Source organism: Notolepis coatsorum, assembly GCF_963971535.1.
Source record: "Notolepis coatsorum genome assembly, chromosome: 9".
Taxonomy (NCBI): domain Eukaryota; kingdom Metazoa; phylum Chordata; class Actinopteri; order Aulopiformes; family Paralepididae; genus Notolepis; species Notolepis coatsorum.
In genome coordinates, this window is record NC_140173.1 from 9735326 (window position 1) to 9759815 (window position 24490).

At 40.2% G+C, this 24490-nt stretch overlaps 1 protein-coding gene across 1 annotated transcript in view; it reads right to left on the reverse strand.

Moving 5' to 3' along the window:
* The window catches only part of btaf1 (BTAF1 RNA polymerase II, B-TFIID transcription factor-associated), a 127803-nt gene that overhangs the window by 99389 nt on the left and 3924 nt on the right, over nucleotides 1-24490 (reverse strand). Inside the window, exons 3-4 of the mRNA XM_084321482.1 lie at nucleotides 12277-12391; nucleotides 4034-4177 (exon numbers count right to left, since the gene is read on the reverse strand). Of these exons, the coding sequence (XP_084177608.1) occupies nucleotides 4034-4177; nucleotides 12277-12391 (259 nt within the window). The remainder of the gene's footprint in view (nucleotides 1-4033; nucleotides 4178-12276; nucleotides 12392-24490) is intronic.

Genomic DNA, 24490 nt, shown 5'->3' on the forward strand with positions numbered 1-24490 from the left:
TCCGTGGGCAATCTTCTCATGTGCATGGGGAATAGGCAGGGAACAAAATAACTGGGCGCCCATCGCCAAATGCGTGTAGATTTACCGTCTGGCGACTAAAAATAATACAGCTGGCGTGTAATTCATATCGATACTCTTATTTTGAAAATCCTGTGCGGGTCTCATTGCCGCCCCAAGCGCAGATCCAGTCATAATATCTGGGCTCCGGCAGCTAGCAACGTTCAGGTTAATATGATACTCTTATTTTGAAAACCCTCTAGCAACTCCGCGAGTCATATGATATCCGCCCAGTCCGTGTTGTTTCTTGAAAACAGAGCAGCATTGTAAACAGAGCAGCGTTAACACAGCAGTGCGCCTACAGGCGCGAAATAAGTCTGATGTTTTTTTTCTTCTCACAACGAGTCCAATGCTACATGCTTTGCACCGTCGCCATTCCTTTATGCCCACATCGCCCGAAATTAACGTTTATGTACCAATCACTACAACGTTAACGTCAGCTAACAAGCTAATCCTGATGATCAGACGAGGCAGAGCCACAGTAAACAGCACTGAGGAAAGGGAAATGGGGGGGGGCACTCTCCCCTTCCCTGTGTGTGTGCGTGCGTTTGGAAAGACGACGGAGTCACTAGTCAGGACAGGAGTATATTATAGTAAACTGAGGATTACTGAGGATGGACAGATAATGTTGATATTCAAATATAAAAAAAATGTTGAGGAGTGGAAGTTTGAAGACAGACTACAATATGATGCAGGGGTGGTGAGTTAAAACACAGTGTGTGTGTGTGCGTGTCCCGACCCCACTTCTATGTTTCAATAAATTATTTGCATTTAAAACTATTAACGCTGACTCATTCCTTCAGTCCACTCAATTATGCCAATATTCCTTATGTTGTTTATGATATTAATTGAAAATAGCATATGAGTGTATTATATGTAATAATAACACATGGCGATATACTAAAAAGCTATTTATAATTTTTGGCTAGTAAAAAATCTGGAACAGGGGGTGCTCCAGTAGCACACCATGTTACCGTGCTGCGTCACGGATCTGGTTGACTCCGAGTTCGATTCCCGGACTCGCCGTCATTTGCCGAATGTCTCCCCCTGCTCTCTCTCCCGTTTCACCCTACAACTGTCGGTCATGCTTGACCAGAAAAGCGATAAACGCTAAAAAATAAAAGTTAAAAAAAAAAAAAAAAATCTGGAACAAAGAGATACAATGGTAAACCACTATCCATATCTTCCTCATTCCTGGTTGTGTCTGTGTGAAATCTCTCCCCAAACAGTTTCAAATGTTCTCGAGGTCATGTCCTACAAAGTATCCTCTATACAGTGCCCCATTGTTCTGACCAGGATTATTACGTTCCTTTTGGCCTCCTTGCTGACGTGGACGAGAAACCCATCTATAGGCCTAGTTATCAAATTCTTGGTTTGCAATGGTTTTGCACCTTGTGGGTAAATAAAACCCAGTTTTCATCTACAACTCCCGTTTCCTCATCGTCTCACTGCTTGGTCCCTAACAAGGAGAAATGGGCATTCTAAACACTGTGCAAGGCCTCCATTAGGCGGTAAATTGTTCTTTGTTTTCACAAGATACATATTCCATGTGTATGGAATAACACTCACCTTTAACATTCACTTTAAACACTTTTTAACACTACACCATATTGTATCTATTTATTAGTAAAATATTTGCACTACCTCTCTAACTCATCTTTGCATTTGTTTGCATTGTGTACTTGTACTAGTTTGTATATTTTGTATAGTGTTTGGTCTTTATTTTGTTTACCGTCTGAAGCACAATCTCAGGGGGCTCATACAAAACCAAGCATTTCACTGTAATGTACATGTACCTTATATGTGACAAATAAGCTGGTCAGGAAGGCCAGTAACATGGTGGGAGTGGAGCTAGACTCTTCCTCTGTCAGAGAGGAAGAGCCTTGCTATTTTGACTTCTTATTTTTACATACTATACACTTAAACATTTTTATTAAAAAAAAATTCTACATTTATTACTGTAAATTTTACTGTATATTTTTGGCTGTATATTTTAGAATGTATATATTTTAGAATCTATATCCCGGACTGTATTTTTATTGTTATTTGTGATTTTTGACTACCTAAACTTTACGCAACATAGGAGAGGAGCAAACATAGCTTGCATAGCAGCCTTCTAAACTCTAATTTGAAAATGACCTTGAAGAAAAAGTTTTTTGCCAGTGAAGTTTTGTCACAGATATTTGATGGTGAAAGTGACATAGGAGAGAATGTGTCTGAGACCCTGATTATGAGGCGTCCTCCTCTGATGAGAATGAGACCCTTAGTGCAGATGCTCCTTTTGTCTCTCAACCACAAGCAAACACGTTACTTTCCAAAAACGGAAAGTTATCATGGGCCCACTCCCCACTTGAACAACATAATATATATTATGTATGTATAAGTGGGTGGGGGGAGTAGGGGTAATGTTTTATTTAAATAGTTATTTAGGTTATCAACAAAGTAACATGAAGCACCTGAAACATACATTTGGGTAACACTTTTGATTATGATAATTTTCTGGAGGTTTAAACTGCTGGGGTCAAAATGTCCAAGGATAAAGAGTGTAAAGTCAATTTGAGGATAACAGGAGGGTTAACAAAACCATTTCAAATCATTTTAGCCCTGCTAGATAGAGGTAGCAAATAACTCTAAGGATGGCAATAGTAGCAAATAACTCTAAGGATGGCAATAATAAACATTATTTGTACAAATTCCATACAAGAATTGCAGCCCAAAGTGCTTCACAGCAGAAAATACACTAGAATACATCAAATGAGCATAAGATAGACAGAATAAATGCAATGCAGAAAATAAAAATACAAGATGATAGAAGTAGATGATCGTAGTGTTCTTGGGGGCATGTAGTTGACAAGAAAATTGCCAATATAGCTTGGTCTGGTTCCATTTAGGGCTTTGTACATAAGGAGGAGGACCTTCAAATCAATTCTAAATGTTACCGGAAGCCAGTGTAATAGCCTAGCTGAGAGTTGAATAAGCTTTTCTTCAGTCGGCTTGGAATAAAGGCATGGATCCGTTTTTCAGCATCCTTTTTATTTATAAATGGTTGTACTTTAGCTTTGTTTCTAAGGTGGAAGAATTATGTTTTTGTCACCTTGTTAATGTGGGACTTAAAGCTTACAGTAGACCCGAGTCTATGATAACCAAGACTTTTAAGCAAGGAGTAAGTTTCCCCATAATATTATTCAGCAGAATTTCTCTTGAAATTGAAATTTGGTAAATTCCAGTAAATATTGCAATTCCTAAACTCTTGAGTATCATAAATGGATTCAGCATCCCGAATAACCCCCAAAACCACTCAACATTGTTGAAATTGATCAAGTAGTTTCCGAGATTTGTCCATTTGGGTGATTATGCAAATGTGGCTAATTATGCAAATAAAAAAAGTTGCCCAACATGTACAACTTAGCATCCGGCAGTTTCTAAGTGCTGTTGACCCACACTATCCATATCTATCATAAAAGTTTGGTGGTTCCAAAATGTCCGGGTTCATTGTGTTGGCAAATAGACTAAGAAGAGAAGTGAGCACTAAAGAGTGTGGGAGGATGTGGGGCTGAGAGTATTGAAAGAGAGTATTCTCAGCACAATTCCTTTAATTATATATCATTACAATAGTCTTGCAGCCAGGGTCTGAAATTAACCTTTGGCTTACCTGCCAAAAAGTTTGTAGTTTTCATTGAGATTGATGTGCCTTTAGAAAACGCTAGCGTTTACATTAGGACTGCCCAATCCAAAGTATTTTTTCTCTCACAAACTGAATGCATACCAGATACCCAGATACCAGATACCAGATAAAATAATTGAAGTTTGCATCCCCGAGGTAGGTACTAGATATAGTGTTCCTGGCTCTAATAATCACAGCTAATTAGGTAATTCATTGCTCGTGTGCACCCCACGCCCTTCTGATATCACAAATGGCAATTATTCTGAACGGCTCGTTTCGGCTCGTTAGGAGTATCTAAGCCTGATCGGTTACCTGGCTTGTCCTCCTGGAGCTCAAACTCCGCTCCAGCAGAGCCGAGCAGCGAGGCTCCGTGTTTGAGCAGGCGAGACATGTCAAAGCGGTAGAAACTCAGCCGGTCACACGAGGAGTCCTCTGGCGAGAAGGCCGCACAGGACTCTGGGAGGAGACGGGTGGGGAAACATGACACGACAATTAGGACGTCTCGTCACTCAAATCTCTTCTTGATGAATCCGACACGCGCACAATGTTAGCTGCACACTTACAAGATTTTCTTTTTTAAGAAGGAGCATCTTTCAGTAGTTCTCAATTGACCTCTCTCAAGCCCCACCCTCTTTTCATTATCCCCTCAGGAAAGAACAGTTGTGATGGGAGGATCAAGAAAAGAGGGCAGGGCTTGAGATGGGTGAATCGACTTGCTTTCCATTCATGAGTAACACTTGCATGCCGTCATTTTGATCAAATGAAAGACCGTTCAAAAATATTGCACATGTTTAGTGACGGTATGTACTCGGCTATGTTAGCCGTGTTTCCTATACATAAGATTTATTTGTGGCAGGCAGCCCACCATAATGCCAAGACAGGCCCAGCACAAATAGGATTTGCCAAACTGACACGATTACATTAACCCTTTCTCTGCCACGCTTATGTACATCCTTATACCATCCTCTGCCAGCTCCATTTGTCTATGGAGAAGTTCCCCTTCTTTGCAGGGCTATACGTTTTTAAATTGTATTGCTAAATTGACATTACTATGGCCCATTCAACGTCAATTATCTATCGTTTAGGATGTAGCAACGTTCTACTTTTTCATTCACATATTCATACTAAAATACGGTCTAAAGTATAAATATGTTTTTATCGTTTTCTGCAGCATTCTGCAGAACGTGATTTATAGCCCTAAATGCATTATATTGATGATCAAATACAGTTTCAATAAAAAATTTCAAATGTACGTGCTTCTAGAAGTTACTACTCATCATCTGATGTTGACCGGATGGGGGGGGGGGGGGGTCGTTTATAATTCCGTGGCCAACGTTAGATGATTCATGTAGTGTGGGTGATATGATCATCAGAGCAGTTTGTATCGAACACGGTAATAATAAACGCTGAAACTTACCCCAGTCTCCTCGGGCCGTTGTGCGATGAGCGTGGAGCAAAAAGATTGCCATTATGGGATGTTGAAATATGCGATCCATTTCCAGGTTGTATAATAGTATATTTGTCCAAATCATGTTGTTTATCGAGTTATTGGCAACGGATCGCTATCCATTGTGTCGAGCTCGAGTCCCGCGAGCAATAGCGAGTGGCCGGACCGAATATGGATGAGCACCAGTTTCCGTTTCCGGTTTGCTGTTTGGGCGATCCGCCGATCGGCCACCAGATGGCGCTCTTGAACCGTTGGAGAGTTGAGAGGAGATCAACAGGGGATCTCAAGACTGCGCGGGTGAAATATGATTGCCATCACAGATTTTTGAAATATTGATCTCAATGACGTGTTACGGCGTCATTGGCAGATTACGCATGGCGGAGAATGACGTGTTACGGCGTCCTTGGTAGGGATGTCCGATATTATCGGCCGACCGATATTATCGGCCGATATCGGCAGTAAAATGTGATATCGGAAAATATCGGTATCGGTAAAAAAAATAAAAAAAATAATTTACATTTATTTAACCTTTATTTACCCAGGCAAGCAAGTAAGAACCAATTCTTATTTTATTTATTGTCAAAAGTATGCATGTTGGTTTAATTCAACAACAAGAGATATGAAATGTTAATTTTTACTTTTTTAATTATCATATTTTGCACAGATAATGCTTACATTTAGAAAGCCTTTTGAATGCATGCAGTGAAATTATTAATTACCTGAAATTATTCAGTTTTTTTGGGGGGAAACCCTGCATATATCGGTATCGGTTGATATCGGTATCGGTATCGAAATGAAGAGTTGGACAATATCGGAATATCGGTATCGGTAAAAAAGCCAATATCGAGCATCCCTAGTCCTTGGCGATTAAAGGGTTAACACAGATCGTGTTTCATAAGCAGTCTTTTCTGCAACTTGTGCATGTTATCAACCTGCCAGGACCAGAAGAAAAGCAACTAAGACCTTGTGGAAAACAGTGGTTAATTTGATCCATTTACAACTCTGAACACCTACTCAACACACAAATACCTTATAATTAGGGCCGTCTTAAATACTTCGTTCGATGGGCACGGGAAAAATATAATTCGAATAGATTAAAAAAATCAAAAAAAAAATATTTTTAATCCCCCTCCAAAATCTTGCGCCTCCAATGCAACGAACGAAGGTTGCAACATAATTATGTAATGTAATGTTGTTGGCTGTGTAACGGAGAGCAGCCGCCCAGGCAGCGCAGCTCCGGTCTCATTATTCATTTAATTAATTAATCCAATCCACTTTATTTATAGAGTACATTTAAAAACAACAAAGTTGACCAAAGTGCTGTACAAGTCCCACAACATAAGATAAAAAAATTTAAATCGAAATCTCCCCCGAAGCTTCGATTGCCATAAAAAGCTTCGAAGGTCAGCCCGTTGTAATCATCTGCTAGTTGTTAGCCAAGTGGAATAGTGCACAAGACTGACACACTGTAGCACAAAACCACCATAAGTAAACATTTACCACACTCCTACACAGAGCCGTCTCTACGCCTGTACATCACAGCCTGCTAAACAACTCTGCCCAAGAGAGCAAAGATGTGCCTATGGCGCTAAATTGGGTGTTTATTGTTTACAGAGTATCACTAATAACCAAAAAATTAAGCTCGTCTGAACATTTGAGTTGTGCAGTGATATATTTATCAGAAAAGTAAACCGATTATAGTTCCTGTCTTGCTGCGTAAGGAAACCATGCCTTTATGGCTGCAATCGCCGTTGTTTCCATACAGTGAATAAACAAGGCTACACAGACGCCATGAAATTTAAACTAATTTTCTGGTTCTTATTTATTTAGAAGAATAAAGAAATAACGAAAATATGGGGGGCAACAATAATATTTTTGTTTTTATTAGGGCTGTGACTTTTTTTTCCAGGCAAAGTCATTCTTATTTTAACCTCGACTGTATATATTTTTTTAATAGCGTTAGCGTTTTAAGGGAACTAGATTATTTTGAACATCTTTTCTATTGCCAGTTTGCTTTTATGTAATATCAATGTCGTTTTAAATTCATTAAATAAAACTTGATACTTTCTGCAAGGGTTGACTCTGACATAAATAAACAAATCTACATACTGTAACTTTTCAGCGCACGTTTTTATTTACATTGTGACAACTGAACAAGCTTATGACTTGAACAAGGAACTAAACAAGGGAAACTGTGCTTTAATAATGCATATAGATTTAAAATGTATGCGTCTTGTACTTAATCCACAAGTCTTCTGCATCCAGAGGTTCCTCTAGTCTTTGGACTATAGACCACTGTGTTGTAGCGTCTACTGTCCTGACGGCTGACTGTGACTATAGACCACTGTGTTGTAGCGTCTACTGTCCTGACGGCTGACTGTGACTATAGACCACTGTGTTGTAGAGCCTACTGTCCTGACTGACTAGTATAGACCACTGTGTTGTAGAGCCTACTGTCCTGACTGTGACAGTGTTTCCCATTAATTACCTAGACTGTGGCGGCCCGCCATAGTTGTATAATGAAGCAAAAAAAGTAATTAAATGGCGCTCCAGTAGCACACCATGTACCGCGCTGCGTCGCGGATCGGCTGACCCGAGTTCAATTCCCGGACCCGCCGTCATTTGCCAAATGTCTTCCCCTGCTCTCTCTCCTGTTTCACCCTCACTGTATCTGTCGGTCATGTTTGACCAGGAAACGCGATAAACGCTAAAAAAGAAAGTAAAAATTTTTTTTTTTTAAATATAAAGTTTGCCAATAGGGATGTATCAGTAGTATTGGCAGTGGTAGTAGTCGTAATAGTAATCCAGTATATTATTTTATCTTCTAAAAAATAAACCAGTTCAACACAGGTAACCACTTTTGCTCCATTTCTTTGATGGCTCAAATGTATGCTCTAGTCCAGTGGTTCCCAAAGTCGGGGTCGCGACCCAAAGGTGGGCCGCGAGCAGCCACGGGTGGGCCGCGAGATGATTTATATAAAAAAAAAAAAAAAAAAAAAAATTATATATATATATATATATATATATATATATATTTTTTTTTTTTTTTTTTTTGTCAGGCCACTGAACTTAGAAGCAGGCCAGGACAGTGTTTCTAGTTGTATTCTAAAATTCTATTCTATTGTATTCTAAAATGTGACTATATGGTTTTATATTAACTTAATAAATAAACAAAAGCGAAAAATCTACTTATTTCAACGAACATTTCAAACTAAATAACAGATTATGCACATAAAACGCTGAAAACAACCGAAGCAACAATAGTATTTTAATGAGGCTATGATTATTATCATTATTATTTTGCAACAAGTTAGCCCTCTCATAAATAGCACATATAAATGAATAACTAACTTGAACTAACTTAATAGGATTGAAGTGATATTTGGCTAAAAAAAATCGGTCGCCTGGCAAAAAAAAAAAAAAAAAAGCCTGACGATGTGCATTGGGCCGCGGCTCTCTGACGCCTTATTTTCTGGGCCCTGGCCTGAAAAGTTTGGGAACCCCTGCTCTAGTCCAGTGGTTCCCAAACCTCTCCTCGAGGCACCCCAGCCGTTCCATGCATTTGTTAAATTCCACCACCAGCACACCTGATTCAACTAATAAAGGGCTAGTTAAGTTGAATCAGGTGTGCTGGTGGTGGAATTTAACAAATACATTGAACGGCTGGGGTGCTTCGAGGAGAGGATTGGGAAGCACTAGTCTAGTCGATTTTGTGTTTTGAGCACAAAGTTCATTATAGATCTAGCCTCTTTATTTTGCTCTCAAAGTGCACCAGATTGATGCATTTAACTTTAAAATGTACCAAAAAAAGGTTACGGGGGGGGGGCATGCCCCCGGACCCCCCTAGAGGGGCCGAGGTTCACCCACCAGTCTCACAAAATCCTGTAGTAAACAATGCTGTAACTAGACCACTGAGTTGTAGCGCCTACTGTCCATACTGTGAATATAGACCCTACTGTTGTGGTTGTCATGCCAGGCAGGGAGGCTGTGTGCTGGAGATCGCAAATGAGTATTGTGGCTAGCTTCCGATTGATGGCGAGCTAGCACCCTTTTCCCATTACTGCCATACTGTAATTTCCTGTGGGATACGTTGCAAAAACACACACCTGGCTTTTAGTTTTTCCCCCGTTTCGTAGAGCCAAGCCCATCTCCATTTATTTCTCAAGCTTTTATCTACCTCTGACACATCGGAGGCTGCCTTCGTTTAGTATGCACGCGTCCATGCTTATAGCATTACTAGCTAAACGGAAATCAAGTTTCCACGCTCATATGGGCTCCGATGAGTATCAGTCAGAGGTAGATCAATGCGTGAGAAATAAGTTTGGTTTGGGTTTTGTCCGCTAAAGTAGGCCTAATGCAGGATTTGTGCACATGTGTTTTCTGACATAGCCTAATGATGTGAATGCGTTTCTGGATCTACCTGCCTGTTCATTGTCTATGTATGCTGAAGGTCATCAGACCAAGTTCAAAAGAATAAAAGTGATTAAATCTACGGTATTACTTTTGTCCTGTAACATTTATATGTTTAAAGAGAATGTAGCGTATATCAGCCTATGATTTATGGTAAAGTCGATTCCCGCGGGGGTGAGTCATAAAAAACATCTCCTGACAACATCTTTTTCCAGGCAAAGTCATATTCTTATTTTAACTTCCACTGTATATTTTTATTTAATAGCGTTAGCTAAAAGGAAAAGACAACCCGTATCAGGGTCTGACAGCACAATTACATTTTCATATAACAGGCTGACGGACTCACCGGTAGAGCCGTCGCGCCGCCGCTAACCCTTCAATAAGCTTTGTGGTCCGGGCATACGGTAAATGTGTCCATAAATCCATTTGGTTAGATACAACACTGTCTGAATGTATCTTGCGATTATTATACATTTCCGACGACAAACTATTAGCGCAATCCTGTCTCTCGAGTCGCTGCGTCCTGCCATTATTGCTCGCCAATGACTGCTTGGTGCGCCAACAGTAGAAAAAGAAATTCCCTTTTTCATCATATTTGACGCCTCCGATTGCCTCTAGCTGAGTCAATGTTGATGGTTTTGTTGAACATATTTCACAGGAGAGAAACGGTATTCAAAGAAAGCTATTAAAATAGTCTTTGAATCTAAAATATACTTTCTTTGTGTTGATTTTACATTAATTCCATGATTTTAGTCAGGTAAATATCTGTTACAAGCTTCGGTCTTAAGGGGAGACACTGCAGGTGAATAGGGTAAAAAAATTAACTAATAGATATCACAATGAAACTTCCCCAGTTGATTACTTATATTAAGACAAGACTTTTTTGTATTACAAGTTTTCTGAAATTGTATGTTTAAATATGCAAATGAGGCATGATCTACTTAAATATGCACTAATTTGCATATAATTCCAGGACAGAAATCTGAACATTGGATAAAGCAATTTTCAAAATTATAGTTTCATTTTGTTGACATATTAGAGCCAAAGGTTATTACAGAGGGGATTTTGGATATCTCTTTTTATCACTCCATAAATCAGAAAATACTCCATTCAGTCCATTTTTATGGTAAAATTCCATATTTCGCCATGTTTTTAGGAATAAAATGTGATATAAATCAGGGTATGAATGCGATATCAACAAACCCTTCTGTAAATACCTTCAGAACATAGATATGAATAGAACTGGAAGGGTTGGTGTATGCGAGTGCTACTGAAGTGGAGATTTCTGGCTCAGAGTATGAGGAAAAACTCTTAAAACTCATTTTTGGGAAAACGCATTCAAAGTTCTGTATTGTAAAATGCCATACTTTTTTTTTAAACAGATATTTACAAACACAATACCTAATCAAACGATTAGTAATAGACAACCTAAACACATGCATGATAATGAATAATAATAATAATAATGATGTTATTGAACTGAACAGAACTACACACAGGCTACAAACAGTGTAGTACAGTGTAGTACCCCCTAATAGGCAAAAAATATTTGAATAGATATCACTATGAAACTTTCCCAATTTGTTATGTACATATAAACTAAGAAAAAATATATTGCAAGTTTTCTGAAATGTATGTTTATATATGCAAATGAGGCACTTCCCCATTAAATATGTGCACAATTATGGATGCAATAAGGCAAAATGATGTAAAATAAACAACTAAATGTATGTTATTGACGTTTTATTGTCACTAGTTTCATAGAAGACATGTTTAGGAAGCAAAATATAACAAAATCTCAAAATCAACAAAAAAAGTATATTTGACTATTCACCTGCAGTGTCTCGCCTTAAGTAGAAAATGCTATTTTTAATCTAGATTAATTACAGAAAATTGTGAGATTAATTAGTTAAAAAAAAAAATTATCTATTGACAGCACTAGTTTTTATACATAGAGGGAAAATAATACGAGTAAAGGTAGCAAGGGTTAGTTTACTTCCCGTTTGTGCAGAGATGTTAAGACAGTGGAATGTCGTCCAACTGCGTAGGAGAATGCATTCGCCAGTGAGAATTCTGCAAATTCAGTGCTCCAGGGGCCGAACAAAGTTAGGGACTGTTCCACAGGGACTATCTAAATGCAAATGAGGTGGTTGACGGGATATGCCCACACTTCAAGTTCCATGCTGGTTTGACAAGGCAGAGGAAGGTGCCTTAAAAGGGGGACTACACCCAATGTAAGAATGCATACACATAATTCCTATGAACTCGTCCAAGAATGTTAGTGAGAACAAACAACTCTCACCCTAGTCCTAAAACTAGAGTGCCAAAACTCTAACTTGTGTGATGTCATCAAGTATAAAGTGTGGAGGTGCTCCATAGTCTATGAATTAGCAGAGACGGTAAAGGTGACAGTGAGAGCACCCAGGGGACTGTTCTGTGTGTGCAGATACATTAGTTTCAGAAGTGAAAACACGAGCATAGAATTATATAGCTAATATTATATATATAATTTGAGTGTAAAAACTCACGATTCTGTGGGTCCACAAGTTTGAGTCTTACTTCTCTGGTTTCTGGCTTAATGAGAGAGTAGCCAGTGTTCATAAATATTGATTGGACTTTCCTAGGCCATGGAAATAACACATTTGAGTTATTCAATTTGGGCGATGTTCCCCTTTAAACAACAGCACTGTCAATGTACCTTCTTTAGGCTTAGGGGATGGGTCCCACTCTGGAATATTCCTGACAATGGCCTCTACGGCTTGGCCTGCTGCAATACGCGTGTCCCAGTTTGGACTCCTCAGGTATGTCAAGACCTTCAGTGTGAGGGGAAAGAACAGAAAGAGGATAATTTAGTCAAGACGTGCAATGTCACTGGAGGGGCGAATTGGTTATGAAGACGACCTAGTGGTTAAAAGGGTTGCTGGTTTGATGCCCAGTTCCAGCAGTACCCGATACTGCCGACGTGCCCCTGAGCAAAGGCAGCTGTGCACTAGAGCTGTGAATCACTGGCCTCACGATTCGATTAAGCTGTCCACGATTCTACAATGCATCTCAATAATATATTACATCCTCAATTCTATAATCTATATTACTGCACATGGCTACTTTTTCATCAATTAACTCATTGACTGCCAATAACGAGTATATTCGTTTTTTTAGCCGATGTGTTGAACACCAAAAACTAGTATATATATATATATATATTTTTTTTTTGATCCACTTTTTTTTCTCCCATTTTCTATATTTTTCTCCCATCCCAATTTCGTATCATCCAATTCAACCCTCCCCTGTCACGAACGCCGTTTCTTGCCTCCCACAAGCCGGCTGCAGTGAGGACTAAGTCATACATAGCACAAGTCCCCTCCGGTACTTGAGGTAACAGCAGTCGCATCTTTTCACCTGCGCAGCTCGATCTCTCAGTGTTCGAGGAGTAACGCGTGGGAGGCTCACGCTGCCCCCGACACTTCCTGATTCTACTGCGCAGGCGCACCAACCGACTTGTAGGAGTCGCTTGTTCACAACGTTCGATCCCCACCCTTCAGTTTTTCCCTCCCCGTAATACGGCCAATGTGTATTACTGCGGACGACCAGCCAAACTGAAAAACAATGTGGAGAGCTGGATTCGAACACGCGAATCCTAGCGTCTCCACACTGGTGGCGAGTGCCTTAGACCACTACACCACCTAGCCGCATATATATATATTTTTTAATACTAGACACTCTCCCGCACATTGTGTATGGATGTGGTAACCCTGTGATAATGATCGAATCCCGATCGGTGGCAGTGTCGCCTACCGTTTGAGTACATCTGGGCCAGTTTCCTGTCCTCCACCAGCAAACTGTTTGTGAGAGAGGCGGCAATAGTGATCCGTGTGTAGAGATTATTATGAAGAGGAAAAACAAGGTGAAGACTATCAAGAAGTTGCGTTTTCACCAAACTACGTTGGAGTCCGCGTTTCTGGTAAATCAGAAAAATACTAAAGCCAAACCGGCCGAGGATGTAATTGTATCCGTTTAGAGCTTCTCACCACGCCGCAGTAGTCGCAAGAGCACATCCAGAGCCCAGTCAGACCCAGATGAGCCAGAATGGATGCCAAGTCGAGAAGCAGGTAAGATTACCCATGGTGGTTGTAACTGAGGGGTACAATTCCCTGACTGTATTGTTAGATATGATATTTAATACCACTACCTCATGTACTTTAACTTCTGGCCACCCAGTACAAGATATAAGTATGATGAACACTTTCCCACCTGATGAAACGAACCAACACAAATGTACCAAATCGAATATTTAATACAGCAAAAGGTGTATACAACATTCACTTAATTACATTTATGATTTGAAATATTGAATATGCACTTTTATGGCAAATGAGTATTCGTAGGTAAATCAACATTGAATGTCCAATCTCTGGTTGCGCAGGGAGTAAGTATACAACCTGGAATATTTAGGAAACGATAGCGATGGTACTTAAATGATTATAGCTGGATACACTAAAGGGGGGGGGGGGGTCCCGCTGGTTGTAAGACAGTAGAAGGGGGGGGTTAGAGAAGCCGCTGGCGGTATCCCATCTGGCCGACGGTGTCTTGGGAGAATCCAAAGTCTTGGACACGGTGCCCACAGAACCTCGGGCCGCAGACGAATACAGCTGGACCCTCTGTGGAACGGTATCTGCCGGTCCACAACGGAGAGACGTGGTGCGACCTCACGTGTAGAGTGCCGCCTCACCTGGAGTCCTCTCCGGGGGGTAATTCCAACACTCGGCAGTGTTGGCCTTTATCCATGGAATAATCAAAGCACACAAAGCATAATCCAAGAGCCGTGGAAGGCTCGCCGTCGTCTGGGTAGAGTAATCCAATATACAGGTCCAGTCGCTCTTGGCCCGGAGCTCCTCGGATGCAATCACCACTAGGGGTCTGACCAGCCTGGTTAAGCGTCCAGATAACGTCAGGAACGATGGGGGTACTGATAACTGTAGAACTCGAACCGAACGATGCACCATACATAAATAGACTATTATTAGCTTAATAGAATACGTCCAACTCGACGGTATGGTGCCAAACTATGACCATTCAACTATTAATCTACACGATATCTCAATGCCTATTCTGGGCCAAGTAGGCCTTACTACACCGCACGTGCGTCGTGGGGAGGCTTTTGCGTCTGTCACTCTGTTGGAGGGTAAAGAACTGGACTAAAAGAAAGTTCTACTTTACGAGCGCCATATATATATGCGCTATGAACAAATAGTACCATTCGTATTTCGCCCGGCATATTACTGCGCGGAACCGGGGGTTGCCTCGACATGTTAGGCGGCACGATTGAACTTGGACCTAGGGGTATGGCAACCTGGCGCCAGGTTCTCGTCCAATGGTAGAATGAAACTATTATGGGCTGTTTAGTAGAAACGGGGATATTCAATGCATATTGTACAAGGAATATACAGGAGATATCAAACGATATACAATTACAATTAAATATATATATATAAATAAATATACATATTCGGTTTAATCTGATCCTTCACAACAGTGGTTGTGAATAGAACGATGTACAACATGAGCCCTTTTACCTGGAAATGTATAAGTGTCGAGCAACAAGCACGAACTGCACATGCTTCACAAAAGACATGATATCTCTTACTAGAAAATTAGCAGGGATTTTTGGGAAACTGGCCACTCTTTAGCCTGGAATTGCGCAGGAACGGATGCGTGTAGAAATAAACTGTTTGTTCCCTGTTGAGAATATAAACATAAGCATTTAAAATGAGCCATATGTCTACATAGCTATAATATAGAATATACGATGGGTCTCAGGGCTCTACACTGCGACGAGGTTAGGCCTAAAAAAAATAAAGGTTTGTTTCCGGTTGCCGACCGACCCTGCCGATTTATGTGCGACCCAATATATTTTATGAGTAAAAAATTCAAAAAAAAATAATCTAAATTTCTCTCTTTTTTTATATATAAAGTTTCATAGAAATCTTAGTCAAACCTAGGCCTGCCACGATAACACATTTTGCTGGGCGATTAATTGCCCCCGAAAATATCACGATAAGCGATATTATTGCGACCCGTTAGAGAATTTTTTTTTAGACATTTATTTTTTTTTTGAAGCCCACCGCTCCGTCTTTTCCGGTGTTTTAGACTTTTATTTTGAAGCCCACCGACCGGACCGGAAGTATTGTTGTGATTATCCTAAGCAGAACCTATGAGCCGACAACTTGTCTCGTCCGGTTCTGTTTTTGAGCTAATTTTTAACGTTAGCTACTAACGTTAGATGCAGCTACTACAGGCAATCAACGATGAGGAGGAAGCGTCAAAGCAGTATATAATAGAATAGCTGTGGTGCGTAAGCACTGCAGCACGACTCGAAACTACCGGTGTGTTATAATAAATTAATTCATGTTTAACTTGTCCCCGTGTCCAGTCCTTTGACTAGCCCCACCCGTTCATTGTAAACAATGATGCATGTAATTGTATTAACGTTATTCTGTGTTGTACTTGTAGCTATGCGTCAGGGCTATTCAACTAAATTGTTCAGGGGGCCACATTGTCAGAAACCCAAGGGGCCAGGGGCCGGACTGCCACGGCGCCTCCCCGTGCTATGAATATATGGACACTTGACACAACACACAACCACATTTTCACAACTATTATTTAACTACATTGCAAAAGTAGTATACTTTTCAAAAAAAGTGCTTCATTTATGTGCCACATCTGCAACATCTCCTGCAAAAAGTGCTTCATTTATGACTGTGCAACAACTGCAACATCTCCTCTTCAACATTTCAATATAAATATAAAATAAAAAACAAACGAGTGCATGATGTGCATCTGAACATTCTAACATCAACACTTGAACAAAAAAACACATTTATAGTGCAGCTGAGCTTATGAAAAAGTGCTTCATGTCTGTGCAACAACAGCAAATCACAGCATCTTATTAGCACTTATTGTGCACTCTTAACTCTCAAACATCAGGGGGGGGGGGTGGGGGGCAGACAGGCCTAGCCTACATACACACATCTAGAGAGAGATTGCACTTCTTTGACTGGGCAATGGCAGAGAAAGAGGGTTCATAGGAAGTGAGGGCTACCCGCAAACAGTGATGCGCTCATTTGTCAAGGAGGCACGGTTGCTTGTTTTAATGGCATTCATGTGAGAGAAACTGGATTCACAGGTGTATGTTGAGCCAAACATTGTTAGCACAGATATTGCCAGCGTTTTTATTTTGGGGAATGTGTTGACATGAATACACTTTATCCAAAATGTTGTGGTGGATTCATTCTCAAGTGCCTGCTTCAGAGCAGATGATGCTTGCTCAATTATTTCAAGTTGCAGGAGACCTTCATTAATGTGAAGTGATGCAAGGCACTCTTGTCCTTTTGTGGAAATAGCAGCTACATTGGCAAATGGGTTGCTCACAAAATGCATCAATTCTCTGGACATGTCAAATTCATCAAATCGACTTGCAAAGTTTTCCCTCAATTTATCAATGAAATCTGTCATTAATTGAGTGACTTTTGGCTCAATTGTGCGTGTGAACGTTGACATGAAAAGAAAAAAGTAAAAAAAAAAAAAAAAAATTATTATCATGTAATCTTTGGCGGGCCGGTCAGAATCATCCCGCGGGCCGGATCTGGCCCTCGGGCCGCCAGTTGAATAGCCCTGCTATACGTTGTATTGCGTTTGTTAGCTATTTAGCTAATGTTGTTAGCATGGAATGAGAATCAAAGCTCTATCTTTCATCTTTATTTAGCAGTCCAGTTTCTCCGGGCAGTAGCGAGTAACTACTTGGGTCTAAAAATAGCTAACGTTACACTACAAATAATGCTACTTGGTTAAAAGGAGCAACACTATTGAGAAATGTAGTTAAGCTATATGGCGTTGCCCCACGGAGCTCCCGTGCTGTACTCTAGTAACGTCAGCGGCCCGCCTCCCAACACGGACAGTGACTGACAAGGGGCACTGGTTCCGCCTCATTAAAACAAACGCGCAAATAGCAATTAATCGCGCCCGTCAAAATCATTGCATTCATTTTAATTATCGCAGCAATTAATCGATGTATTGCTTATCGCGGCAGGCCTAGTCAAACCTTTAGTATTATGGATATTAAACATGCTGGCAGAGTAGATGCATCCATGTTGTTGTAAACATTTTAATTAAATAAAGAAATTCCCTATCCATAGTCGCCGTAGGAAAGAATAAAATAAAAAATAAAATAAATTCCCTCCTACCCATGGCCTTAACTGACAAACCGGAAACAAACAATATTTTTTGTTATGCCTCAGGGTAGGGGTGGACGGTATGGTCTAAAATGTATATCACGTAATAATTTGAAGCATAGACGGTAACGGTATATATCACGGTATCAGTGTTTCCGTTTTGCCTGATAGGCAGGCTATATAAAGAATGACATCCTCAAGGCATGTAGATTTATAATATTTTAACTTAAAACTAGGCTACTTTTGCGTATAAAGTAATTATATTCCAAATAAAATAAGTCCCGAGTCCGTGCTGCTCCCATTGCAAACAGCCGGGCTGGATGCTGGATTTTGCTAGAAGCATAATGTAGCTGCAGAGCCGCAGAGCCAGCGGCGCTTTCAGGTCTGGTCACAGCTTTCAGCCGTTGGGTGGGGGGGCGCTGTTGAGCGGACCTGACCTGAAAGCGCTGCTGGCTCTGCAGCTGCATGCTATTCGCAAATCCACTGCTGCCTGCAGCCGTCCTCCCGGCTCCCGCTGCAGCCATCGTTATCATAACACTACACGCATATCATAATGTTTACAGCAAACTGTAGTTGATCACCAGGTATGTTTTATTAACGTAGAATAATTCATATAAGAAAAACGATAGGGACATCCCTTACCTTTCTCCACTGGTTAAAAATGCCAGGAACTGAAATTGAAACTTGCTGTGTGCCGCGGTGATATGCGTTTATTATGAAATGACAATTGCGTGTTGACACGCCCACTGCGCGAAGCCTCCTAAATAACTTTTTCCAGTTTGCACATATCTATTATCTATGACTAATTCTATCTATTTTTAGGGGCAAATGCGATTGAAATAGTCACGCTGTGGTTACATGACGTCATTGCTATTTTAGAGCTGCTCTACCGGTTACACGTTATAGTCAAAATCCATACCGTAGAGCAAATTAATACCGTTTATACCGTATATACCGTCCACCCCTACCTCAGGGTGTGTGTCTTGGATGGGGATGTGGTGGGGATTGACGTGGTGGAGATTGATGTGTGGGGTGGGGTGTTTGGAAAACTGACTGTTCCCGGGGGGGGGGGGGGGTTCACATACCATCAAGCAACTGAAGTATTGGTATTAAATTCCTCAGTCTAAAGAGATGACCTTGCCCCTGGCAAGCCTTCTAGTGATCCATTGTTAAAGCGCCTCCGAGTGAATCTCTTCCAGTAATGAAGAACACTCTTATCTCAGTTTTTGAATCCCACTCATGAGAAACAACTAATGTGATTCTTCTTGCAGGGAGTGCTCCTATCACAGATAGCTGATAAATGACATTAAATCTAGCGTAATACTAAAACAAACTAAAAGCTCAAGGACTCCTATAGGAGCCAAAGCACTCATGAGTTATACCTTATTGGCTTAGTTGCCTACACTGTTAAAGTCTACATTTCAGAATACAATGGGGCTTAGCTGTATATTTAGGTTATTGTATTATTATTAGTGCTGTCAGGCGATTAAAAAAATTAATCTAATTAATTACAGGATTTGTAATTAATTAATCTAATTAATCGCATTTTAATCGCATAACCATTTTATGCCTGATATTCTATATTATATAATCATATTTCAAATTGCATGTGTCCGGATGGCAGAATTCAGTACTGTATCTACAAAACCTTCTGTTTAATCATCTTCCATCTATTAATTTGCTTAGATTTTTCAGGTCTGGTCAATTTGAGCATGGTGTTATTCACAGTCAAAGATACAAAAAAATGTATTGATATTCTCATTTGGTTCATTACAATTTACTCAAAATAAAATTTTCATTCAATCAATCACAGCGCAGATTGATTGATTGAATGAAAATGTTATTAACAGATTGCAGAATGGGTACAATACAGTACGGCACACAATTGTTAAGGGGATGCAGACCAGGGTGCAACTTGCACCGTGCAATCCATTCTTTGTGGATCTAGCCCACAGTATTTCTGACACTGGGAATACATTCCCTGAGATTCATAGATGTCCCTAGAATCAGATACCAAGAACATGCAAATGGACCATATTAAAAAATAAAAAGTCTGTAAATGTGTATTCTACATTCTTATGGAATGAATGAGATACAAAAAAAATATTATTAAAAAAAAAAAAAAAAAAATTGTAATTAATTTTGAGTTAATTTTCATAACGCGATAATTTGCTGTGTAATTAATTAATCTAATTAACGCGATAAACTGACAGCCCTAATTATTATATGAATTTTTATGTTTATTTTTATAACCTTACATTGAAACGGCATTAGGAATATTGATTGGATTTAGATAAAGTAATTGAACCGTCTTATTTGTCATAGGGCATTAGGGCCTAACAAAAATAATCCGGTTGCCGACCGACCCTGCCGATTTAGGTGCGACCCAATTTATTTTATGAGTTTAAAAGTAAAAAATAAAGATTACATATATATATTTTTTTTACAATAAAGTTTGCTGGCAGAGTACATGCATCCATGTTTTTGTAAACATTTTAATTAAATAAAGAAATTCCCTATCCATAGTCGCCGTGGGAAAGAATAAAATAAAAAATAAAATAAATTCCCTACCTACCCATGGCCTTAACTGACAACCAACAGGAAACAAACAATATTTTTTGTTCTGCCTTATCGCAAATTGCCCCTTAATTTGGCCTGTGAGAGTGGAAAATAATATTTGGGGGAAACCTTGCGAGTAGTGATTTCAACCCTTCATTCGCATTTCACTCCTAAATGAATCCATACAAATTGGATAAAAAAATTGTAAAACATTAGCCTACAACCAGGTCGTGGTGCTATGAAAAAATCTGTCTGCAATGAATGAATTGACTGCGTAGCGATAGCCTGTGTGTGAAAAAAATATTTGCGTGTAGGCTACTGAATATCGGCAGATACCGATCGCTGGCTAGTCAAAACAGTCTGAAACGCTGGCACCAGAGAGTAAAGATGGGAAAACAGCATGGCAGTTAATACAAGCAGTCTAAGAAAGTTCTTAAATCAGAATGTCAAAATAGGCTGCACGATTAATCGTTTTTTTAAATCAAAATCGCGATTTGGAATGATGCAATTATCAAATCGCCAAGCCTGCAATTAAAAAAAAATTAAACCAGGAAGTCCCATTGAGATACAAGATCTCCTTTGCAGGGAGACCTGGTCAAGATGACAGCAATAACATTAGCAATACATCACACAGCAATAAAATGTGCGATACATCACACAAGAACATAATAAATGTGCATGTATACAATACATCACATGTAAACACAAAGCAGAATAGTCTACATGATAGTAAAAGTGTATAATACAGGGTAATACAGTAATTTTGCAGTTGGGACCCGACTACAGAAATCAGCAACATTCTTCTTGTAGGAAGTTATGTAATACAGATTTAAATTCACCAAGAGAGACCGGGGTGTCTAAGGGTGCTTTCTCACTCACCATTCGGGTCTGTTCCGTCCTCGTTCCGTCCTTGGGTGCGACCTTGCCCCCTCCCTCTCCCCCCTCTAGTTTGCGTACACACTCAGTCTTGGCACGCTCTGAGTTTTGTTTACGGTTTGCGTTTTGATCGTGTAAGCTTGCCGTAGGCGATGATGTCACGCTCTAATGTAAACACAGGAAGTGTGTTAACACGGCGGTGGAGACTGGATGCGGATATAAAAGAAACAAATAACCAATAAATATGAAGTTATATTTGAACCTCTGTTGTCAAGCCTCGTCAATATAACCCACCCCTCGTTTTCTCACAAATGGAACTGGTGTCGTGCAGTCCGCTTGAGCGTTTTCCAGTGTTAACGCTAAGCTAACGCTAGTTAGCTTAGCCCATTACTAGTCTTATCTAGTCTACTAGACCCATCTACTAGTTAGCAGCTAACATTAGCCCATCGCTCGCAGCAATTATATTGCATGTCATTGATCTACCGGTCGATCCCGGCCGACTGGTTGGGCACCACTGGTCTAATAGAAATAAATGCATTAGAACAAGAAACCAATGTATAGACATAGCAATAGCAAAAGAAATTGCGAGCCAGGGAAGTGTTGTGCTTGTAACGTGGTTCCTTGATCTCATCCACTGAGCCGTGAGGCTCCACATGCTTGTTTGGTTGAGGTCTGAACTCGCAAATTGCCCATAAATATCGTTTTTGTGGGTATTGTCCAGTTGTTGCTGTATGTTTTTATCTGCCCAAAATTCAAGCAAGCATGTGTCAGCAAGTTGATACAGAAGCCTCTCCCGTGTTTTGGTAGAAGCTCGCACACCACGCCCCCCGCTCCCACTGGCGCGCACCCGAGACCACCTATTTCAGCGGTCCAGGTTTGGAGCGAATGAGCGTCCCGGGGGACGGGGCGTTCTCAGTAGAATGAATGAATGAATGACACCCTTTTCTGGTGCGATCCGGCGCTGATTCGACCCCGAATGGTGAGTGAGAAAGGGCCCTAAGTGGATTATGGTCCTGTAGCCCATTCCATGCCCAAGGTGCGAAGCTTGAGAAAGCTGTTCCTAGCTAACCCTGCTCAAGACAGAGAAAACATCTGAGCTGAGTAAGGAAAGGGTGGGGGGGAGCGGGGCATCTCTCTCTACTGGTTCAATTAATGTAGAAAAACGTTGCACTATAAAAACGAACTGGATAGTTGATGATAAACATTTAACTTCATTAGCTGAAGTATTCTAAAATCATTTAAGCCATTCTCCTTTTCGGTGTGTGTGCACGCGTCTCATATCTGGTCTGACATCAGAGGAGTTTGATAGTATTTACTGAGGATTGCCAGATAATGTTGATATTTAAACAAACAAAAAAATACAAAATAAATATACATGATCATGCAACATAAAAAAAATTGTTGTAGGAACAGTTTGGGAGAGGGAGGTGAGGGGTTTTAGATTGTGTGTTGTGAAGTTTACTTCAGAGAGGGAGAGTAAAGTACAGAAAAAAAGGTACCGTTGGGTACCGTACCGGTATCGATTCCCAGGTAAAAAGAAAAAAAAATTCAGACTCGGTGTCCTGAACAGACCCACCGCGTAGGCCAGATGCAAGGCGCATTTTACAATAAACCTCTGTGGGGCTGCTTAAAAAATTATAATCGCAAATGTAATCGCAATCGCAATATCAGTCAGAAAAATCGCAATTCGATTATTTCCCAAAATCGTGCAGCCCTAATGTCTTTACTAGTGTTGCATGATACAGATATTAGAAAGGTATCTCGATACCCAGCTGTTAAAAACAGTTCAATACTCAATATTTTATTAGTATCAATACTTTTAGAATAGCCTGATGCTGTATTTTCTAGGAGTTGAGTGGATGCATGACAAGAGCACTAGCTTTGCCTAGTGGGCGTGTCAACCACAGACCAAAGCATAGGAATAGTCACAGATATCGCAGAATGTCTTATTTCATAATACAAAGTTTCTGAATGGACGTTTGGATTAAACCAAGTTGTATGCAGTGATGACCAGTCTTTCCCAGTGGAACACAAGTTAATTAACGTTACACAGGTCGCGTTATGCATGCTTAGCTTGCTAACGTTAAGATAGCAGGAGCGGTCTGCCAACAAAGATGTTATTTCAACAAATGGCTCCACAAAATAGATCGCATCCAAACGTTATTGAAGACTCTTGTGACCGGTAAGTAGGTGCTACGTACGTCCAATTTTTACTAACCCTTTTTTACCGCAGCAATTTTGCACAAATTGTTCTACATTATATGCGTAAATGTGCCTAAAGTCACACATCAACAATTAGTAGGCTATAATAATCGATTATGTTCCGTCACTGCATCGATGCAGAATCGTCCACGTCGCGATGCATCTTAGAAATCGAGAAATGTCCACACCCCTACTGTGCACCAAACCTGCTCCCATGTTGTAGACTGTATGCCATATTGTGGTTGTATCCAAAAAGGACACATACTCCATCCAAATGTGTCTAGCCGACATGGAGATGGGAAAAGGCCAGGAACCCCACCCATGCTACAAGCGTACGTGTAACAAGTAGGGGTGGGAATCACCAGTTTCATCATGATACGATACGATATCGATTCTTTGGACAACGATACGATATTTGCCGATATCACAAAGTCTCTCACGATACAATACGATTAGATTAGATTCAGGTGCCTGCGATCGATATGAGATGATATCATATGCCCATTTAACACAATCAGTAACATTTAGATCAACTAAAAAAAGGTAACGAAAATATCATTTGACATTTGTATTTTTGAGCTCTTCCAGACATTTAAAGGAAAATCAATCTATTGTTTTTAATACAAATAGACCTCCTGTTCACTGTAAAGTGCCACGTTTTGATATATTGAGCTTTAAACTTTAAGCTCCGTTTTTTGGAACTCAAAACTCACAACCTAAAACCCCTCCCTACCTCCCTCTCCCAAACCGTTCCTACAACAATTTGTTGATGTTGCATGATCATGTATAGGCCTACATTTATTATGTATTATATTGTTTATGTTTAAATAACATTTAAACATCAAACTCCTCTGACCTCATCTGGTCTTTCCAAAGACGCGCGCACACACACACACACACAGAAAGGGAGAATGCTATGCTGTAACGTCTACACACAGGATTTTCAAAATAAGAGTATCGATATGAATCGATCTTATTACATTGCATCGATCCGATTCGATCGTTGATAATTACATCGATGTATCGATCTGGATCGATGTATCGTCC